Source organism: Mandrillus leucophaeus, unplaced genomic scaffold (genome assembly GCF_000951045.1).
Source record: "Mandrillus leucophaeus isolate KB7577 unplaced genomic scaffold, Mleu.le_1.0 Scaffold186, whole genome shotgun sequence".
In the NCBI taxonomy this organism is placed as follows: Eukaryota; Metazoa; Chordata; class Mammalia; order Primates; family Cercopithecidae; genus Mandrillus; species Mandrillus leucophaeus.
Window position 1 is genome coordinate 3,741,410 of NW_012101876.1, and position 8,159 is coordinate 3,749,568.

The following is an 8,159-nucleotide window of genomic DNA, read 5'->3' on the forward strand; positions in this document are numbered from 1 at the left end:
TACAGGCATGAGCCACCGCACCTGGCCTGCAACTCTTAAGATTTTGGTAACACGATACATACACACCATTAAGAGTTAGGGAAAAGATTAAAAAAACCCTCCTGTTTGCAAAATAAAATAAATAAATTAGAAGTACTTGAAGTAACTTAAAGGTAATTATCTTGAGCTACTATAAGACAACCTCAGGGTGGGTATTAAGGGTGAGCTTAGGCCCTGCTTAGAAACAAGCTTTTAAGAAATACACCTTTGTGACAGGATTTTAAGCTCTGAAAATAGGCTCTTAAAAGAGTCAAGAAGAGGTAGGAATAAAAATGATTTTGGACTATGCCTCCCAGACTTTAGGGAAATAAATGAGAGGAAAAATCTTACTCAAAATGATTGTCAGTAGACTCTGGGTAAGCATATTTTTGTTTTAGAAGGAGGAAAGAAAGCATTTCAAAATTAAAAGAAACTTGAAAGAATATATCAACAAAATGCTACAGTTTTAAGAATAAAGCTCTCACGCCTGTAATCCTAGCACTTTGGGAGGCCAAGGTGGGCAGATCATGAGGTCAGGAGATCAAGACCATCCTGGCTAACACGGTGAAACTCCATCTCTACTAAAAATACAAAAAAATTAGCCGGGCTTGGTGGTGGGCACCCGTAATCCCAGCTACTCGGGAGGCTGAGGCAGGAGAATGGCATGAACCTGGGAGGCAGAGCTTGCAGCGAGCCGAGATCAAGCCACTGCACTCCAGTCTGGGCGAAAGAGCGAGACTCTGTCTCAAATAAATAAATAAATAAATAAAAATAAAGCTAGACAAGGTGTTTCATAACTGTATTACTAGCTACTCAGCTGCTAGGCTGAGGCGGGAGAATTGCTGGAGCCCAAATGTTTGAGACCAGTCTGTGTAACATATTCAGGTCTTGTCTCTTTCTTTTTTTTCTCTCTCTTTTTTGAGACACGGTATGACTGTGTTGCCCAGTCTGGAGTGCAGTGGTGCGATCTTGGTCCACTGCAACCTCCTGGGCTTAAACCATCCTCCCACCTCAGCCTCCCGAGTGGCTCGGACTATAGACAGGCACACACCACCATGCCCAGATAATTTTTGTACTTTTTGCAGAGACAGTGTTTTGCCATGTTGCCCAGGCTGGTCTTGAACTACTGACCTCAAGTGACCCACCCACCTTGGCCTCCCAGAGTGCTGGGATTACAGGCATGAGCCACCACACCCATCCAAGAGACCTTGTCTTTTTTTTTTTTTAAAAAAAGGAACAGTTGTAGGAAACAAATAGATGAAAGTGAATGATTGACACTTAAGATGCAAATATATTTGAGCATTTACAGGGACAAAGTTAAAATCATTAGACAGCCTGGCACAGTGTCTCATCCCTGTAATCACAGCACTACTTTGGGAGGCCCAAGCGGATAGATCACTTGAGGTCAGGAATTTGACACCAGCCTGGCTAACATGTTGAAACCCTGTTTCTACTAAAAAATACAAAAATTAGCCGGGCTTGGTGGCAGGTGCCTGTAATCCCAGCTACTTGGGAGGCTGAGGCAGGAGTATCCCTTGAACCCAGGAGGCAGAGGTTGCAGTGAGCCGAGATTGCACCACTATACTCCAGTCTGGGTGACAAGAGCGACACTCTGTCTCAAAAATAAATACATAAATAAAATCATTAGACAAAGTCTATTTGTAAATCAGGAATCATTGTTGAGAACTTCAAAACGTAAACTTTCATATATGATAAACTAAAATACTGAACTGTAGTGTAGGTTAATGCAGAAATTATATTTTTATACTCTTAGAAATGAATTGAAGTTTTATTTAGTTAATGGTAGATGATAACAACAGATATTTAAAAGATGCTGATGTGTTTGGAAAATAAGTAGAGCAGATAATTAAAAGGAAATCTAAAGTTACTGTAGAAACTATATAGGTGAAAAAGAAAACAGGATAAATGTCCACTACATATTTTTTTCCTGAAATGGAAAATAATAGTTTATTAGATCAAATTTAAAAACAGAAGAGGAAGAATCCAAATATCTGTTTTTTGTGGAAGTCCTTAAAACTAAAGGACATGAACATAGACTGAAAATCATGGGGTGATCTTAATTTTGTCATGCCTGGGACTATCAGTTTTTCATAGATTTCATACTGAAATTGTAAAACTCTTTCAAGAGAAACAGTTTCTATATAATGCCTCAAGATATATTAAGCAGTGAAAAATTATCATTACTGAATTCATATGTTCTAAACACCATAGCAAGAAGGCACATAAAAGGAACACTGGCAGAAATGTAAGAATAGATTATTATTATAACAAAATATAACAGATGAAGTTACATATTCTTATCTGTGAAATTGCTGGATCCAAAGATACGCTGATTTAAATTTTTTGTACACTGTGTTAACTTCCTTTCCCATTTATAGTCTCACCAGCAGTTTGTAAAATTTTCCTGTGTTGTGTTAGATGGTGGGTATTATCAAACTTTTGCATCTTTGCCAAAAGATTTTGCATCTTTGGTATGATATGCTTCCTGAATCATACCAAGGCAAAACTTTGTGCTTTGAATAGGCTTTTAAGGGACAGTCTAGGTAATGCGTTTTCTCCATCTTGCCTCTAAACATAAAAGAGACTAATTACTTAACATTTTGTCTTCTTTCAGGAGAGTAATATGATTGTGAGCTGAATTTTAAGTGATTTTCATTTTCCACGTAGGTTGAAGCTTGTAGATTATATACCAAGTTCTCTGCCCGTCCAAGCAGCATAGAAGCTGTTCCTTTTGTTATTGAAAAGGTATGGTATTTAGTAACAAGCTCTCCAAGTCAACTGATTTTTCTCAGTTGCTTATATTTAATGTTATTCTTATTCTCAGAAGAATGAGTGACAAATTGGAATATACTCAGGCAGTTAAAAATGGCATTGTTAGAAAACTATTTACATTTTAATGTTCACTGTCATTACATTTAATTATAGAGAGGTAAAATAAGTTATTTTTGGAAAAAGTTTCTCCTGTGTTTTAGTTTTTAAAATTACCTTTTTAATTATACAAAAGTAAAGAGAAAGGTTTATAATGAACCCCTGAGTACCTTTTCTCTTGTGCTTTTGCAAAAGATTATTTTTGAAAATTGGGACTAAACCAAAACCCTCTAAGACCCTCTGTTCGTTAATTAAACAGTATACAGGTTGATTATTCCTTACCTGAAATGCTTTTCAGAAGGGTTTCTGACTGCAGATTTTTTCAGATTTTAGAATATTTGCATATATATAATGAGACATCTTGGGGATACGACCCAAGTCTAAATATGAAATTCATTTATGTTTTATATGTGCCTTATATACATAGTCTGATGATAACTTTATTTTTCCCTTGGGGACGCTGAATAAACTGTTTAGACACCTGCATTTTGACTGTGAGCTGTCACATGAGGTCAGATGTGGAATTCTCCACTTGTATCATCATGTTGGCACACACAAAGTTTCACATTTTGGAAGATTTTGGATTTTTGGATTACAGATAATCTGTATTATAAATTATAATCAGCATTTATACATGAAATTATGTTTGAGCTGTTTCAAAACCAGGAGTTACAGAAACCATTTGATACATGTAACAACATCACAGTTTCTGAAAACACTGCCAGATTATTAAGATTAGGGAGCAGGTGAAAGTACATATTACAGTGCAAAAACTTGGCAGGCAGAGCCTGGTGAATAATTTCCAAAACTAAAGTGTAATAGAACATGAATTTTAAAGCCCTAAATGAATACTTTCTTATCTGTCTCCCTTTTAAACAAAAAATCTTTAAAACTGTAGTCAATAGAAGACATTTCAATTGTGATCATCAGAAAGATGAAAATAGTGTTCATAATTACAGTTTTAAATTATCTTTGAGTAGAATATGATAAGACTGAGATTTTACAAATCTTTTCTTCTACTTGTAATGAACGTAGGCAGTGAGAAGCAGTATCTATGGTCGTCCAGGTGCTTGCTATGTTGACATACCAGCAGATTTTGTGAACCTTCAGGTGAATGTGAGTTCTATAAAGTGAGTAATAGTTATGCTGGAATTCTTTCTTCAATGTACATGTATTATCATAATGCCTACCTTTCTAGAAGAATTTACCCAGCAGTTTATAAGTTAATTTCCATTTGTCTTAACTTGATGATTTAGTAATTAAACTGAATCCTAGCCAAAGGGCTTAATTCTCTTAATTAAAATGATATTAGTAGGTATTTCTGGATTTAATTACTAAACCAAATACTTAGAACGTCCTGAACTCCTCTTTGAAATTATTCCTCCATTAACCATAAATATACATCCCTTGTTAATGTAGTATGGGTCCTTGAGAATCTTTATAATGTAAGCCAAGAGGTTCGGTGATTATTAAAAATTATTAAGATTCAGGATAAAAAACATCTAGCTGTCTCTGTGGTTAACAAATATTCCAATATAGAGGTTTCTATGATTTTTCATATTCTCATATTTCTTAAATAAACACTAAATGAAAAGAAGTACAAAAATCATTTTTCACTGATATCTAAGTCATCCCCTGATAAGGATAGGTACTTGGGGTGAAAGCATCATGGGTACCGTTTAGTGCATTTCTGCTGTTGTGGACCAAATGGATCTTTAGTGACTACAGAGAGACAATGGGTCTTACTGTTTACTCTGTGTACCAAAGAGTGATTTTTTTTGTTTTTTTTTTGAGACCGAGTCTCTCCCTGTTGCCCAGGCTGGAGTGCAGTGGCACAATCTCAGCTCACTGCAACCTCTGCCTCCCAGGTTCAAGCGATTCTTCTGCCTCAGCCTCCCAAGTAGCTGGGATTACAGGCGCCTGCCACCATGCTCGGCTAATTTTTGTATTTTTAGTAGAAACAGGGTTTCACCATGTTGGCCAGGCTGATCTCGAACTCCTGACCTCATGATCTGCCAACCTTGGCCTCACAAAGTGCTGGGATTACAGGCATGAGCCACTGTGCCTGGCCAGGAGTGATTTTTATTTGAGAGAGCTGGATAAAAAAGACATCTGTTTATTCTGCCTAATAGCTGAACATGATAATCAAAATAATACTAAGGGGAGGAGGGCAAGCTCAGGTAAGTTAACTCTGTAAGCCTTCTTTTAAATTTTATACAGATTGTCCTTTTCTATTATATGTCTAAATATTTTGACAATATGTCTAAATTTTATACAGTATAATTTATATTAATTAGAATAAATGAAATGTCACAGGACTTGGTGTCTGGAAATATTTGACTGTGACAGTTTGAATATTTATTTTACTAATGCATATTGTGATACTAAAATATTAACACCCAGTGAGTGGAAATGTAGTGAGGCCAGGTGTGGTGGCTCACATCTGTAATCCCAGCACTTTGGGAGGCCGAGGTGGGTGGATCACCTGAGGTAGGAGTTTGAGACCAGCCTGGCCATCATGGTGAAACCCCATCTCTACGAAAAATACAAAAATTAGCCAGGCTTGGTGACATGTGCCTGTAGTCCCAGCTACTCAGGAGGCTGAGGCAGGAGAATCACTTGAACTCGGGAAACGGAAGTTGCAGTGAGCTAAGTTCGCACCACTGTACTCCAGCCTGGGTGACAGAGTAAGACTCTGTCTCCAAAAAAAAAAAAAAAAAGAAATGTGGTAAGGTGTTTAAAAGCATGGACTTTGGAGACAGAATGACTGGTTCAATCCAGTCTCTGCCATGTGCCATCTGGAGATCTTGGATAAGTTACTTTCTCTGAGTCCTTTTTTTTCCTCAGTAGTGAAGTGGAGATGATGTTAATACCTAACCTCATTGTTTTGACAGATAAATGAGAATAAATGGCACATAGCAAACATTAGATTTTATTATGTTTTTACTGTTAAGACAGCTGCTACTGCTACTGCAGTACAAAGCCATTAACTCAGATTTTCTGTCAATGAATTGACCATTTCACTGGCTATTAGATGATATCAGGGAATAACTCTTAATTTACCAGATGTGATAGTGATGTGATAGTTGAATATAGGAGAAGGTCCTTATTATTCACAGCTGCACGGAGAAATTTTTAAGGGTAAAGTGTCTTGATGCCTATTATTTACTTTAGAATAGTTCAGGAAAAATAAATGCATGTTTATGTGTGTATATATGAAACAAATGTGGTAAAATGATATTAAGTTGTTAGATCTATATGGGGGTATGTGGGGACTTATTGTACTATTTTTTCTACCTTTCTATATATTTGAAATTTTCACAATAAAAAGATCAGAGCTGGCCTCTTTTAATTAATAGGGCTCTTTTTTTCCAGGCACGTGGAGCGCTGCATGTCACCTCCTATTAGCATGGCAGAAACCTCTGCTGTGTGCACGGCAGCTTCTGTTATTAAGAATGCCAAACAGCCCCTTCTTATCATCGGGAAAGGTAACATGAATAGAACTCTAAATCTTGCTAGGTTTTTGAAAGTGCCAATTCTTTTTATAAACTTTTGTTGTTTATTAATGTCTGTTCTAATGTTTGAAATTGGGGTAAGAATTCTCATCATCCATTTAGCATTATTTGTTTTGAAATTACAGACATTAATGCCCAGAGATTTCACCCTTTTAAGGAAATACTACCTATTTAATTTCTTTGGTCTTATTAGTGAAATGTGTTTATTCTATTATAAAACATTTTGGAAAACCAAGAAAAGTAGAAGTTCCTTCATCTAAGGTAGCTATTTTTAACATTTAGTACATTTCTATTCCTTTTGACATATATATTACGTACTGTGCTCATACTATATAGACAGTTTTGTATTCTACCTTATTCATTTAAGGTTATATTTTTCATCTTAGAAGTATTTCCTAAATATATTTTTTAATGTGTCTTCATGTGTACATTAACACTTACTTTCCTGGCAAATATTTAAATCTTTGCCAATTACTATTTGTTTGTTTAGAGTAGCTGTGGCAAACATGTTTGTGCCTAAAGCTTTTTCTGTATTTAGGATTTAAGATTCCTAGAAAGAAAAGTTAGAGGGTATTAATATTTTTAAGAGTTTTGTACATATTGTCATACTGCTTTCTCCAGAGGTGGTGTACCAACCAACTTATACTCCTGTCAGCAACTGATTATAGTATCCATTTCGTGTTCTAGAACTGAGGCTGCTGGGATCACCTATGACCATGCTAATCAATTATCAACTGCTTAGGAATTAAATACGTAAAAACTAAAAATAGTTTGATAGTGTACGACAAAAAAATTGGGGTCAGAATTGAGTTGAACGTGTTATATGATGTATTAGCTCGATGACTTTGGGAAACAACTGCTTTGAGTCTCAGATTACCTCACTTGTAAAATAGGGATATTAACTGCCTCAGTGGGATACAATTAAATAGCAAAATATGTGGAAAGCACTCAGTGGATGCTAGTTTTCATTCTTCTTTTAACAAACATTTGATGAGTGCTTATGATAAGGCAGGGATTACATAAAACATTCATGAGGGATACAGAGAAATAGTGGTTCCTACCTATTGGGGAGGGGAGATAGACCTGGTAACAAGTAAGTGCGGTATACTTTTGTGCGATGTGTACAGAGAGGCTGAGGTGGGTTTTCAAGGAAAGCAGAAACAATTTGCTTGTGTAGGTAATATGGAAGGACTATCCAGAAGAGGTGACACAACAGCTGTATCTTGAAAAAGCAGACAGTGGTTTACCAAGTGGATAGAGACCAAAGGCAAAGCAGGAAGAGAGAACTGAGTGTACAAAGACATTGAGACAGGAAGGAGAATACAAGAACACTTTCTGGATTAAAAAAAGGAACTGAATTTCATCATACATGTATAAGAAGGGATTTCAAGGTAGTTTTGTAGAATGAAGCATTATATTGAATCTGCAAGTGCATGATACTATTTACTAGGATTCAGTAGAGAATCATAAATACAGAATATGGAATAATATACTAGCCTTGAAAAAGTATAAAATAGCAAAAAAAATAGTGGTCTTGATGACATTAGAAATGGAATATTTGAACAATAAGGTATTTTTCGTGCCATCAAGGGGATAGGGTATAGGGTTATTCCCAGGCACACAACTGTGAAAACAAATGATAATGTGGGCCGAGCGGGGTGGCTCATGCCTGTAGTCCCAGCACTCTGGGAGGCTGAGGTGGGTGGGTCCCCTGAGGTCAGGAGTTCGAGACCAGCC

General features: G+C 36.4%; 1 protein-coding gene across 4 annotated transcripts in view; it reads left to right on the forward strand.

Annotated features, from left to right (window-relative positions):
* The window catches only part of HACL1 (2-hydroxyacyl-CoA lyase 1), a 39,601-nt gene that overhangs the window by 11,336 nt on the left and 20,106 nt on the right, over window positions 1-8,159 (forward strand). For 2 of the 4 annotated variants that reach the window (XM_011977946.1, XM_011977947.1), the window contains 3 exons: window positions 2,707-2,784; window positions 3,943-4,037; window positions 6,283-6,395. In XM_011977946.1, the coding sequence (XP_011833336.1) occupies window positions 2,707-2,784; window positions 3,943-4,037; window positions 6,283-6,395 (286 nt within the window). The remainder of the gene's footprint in view (window positions 1-2,706; window positions 2,785-3,942; window positions 4,038-6,282; window positions 6,396-8,159) is intronic. The other 2 variants (XM_011977948.1, XM_011977949.1) reach the window with 2 other exon arrangements.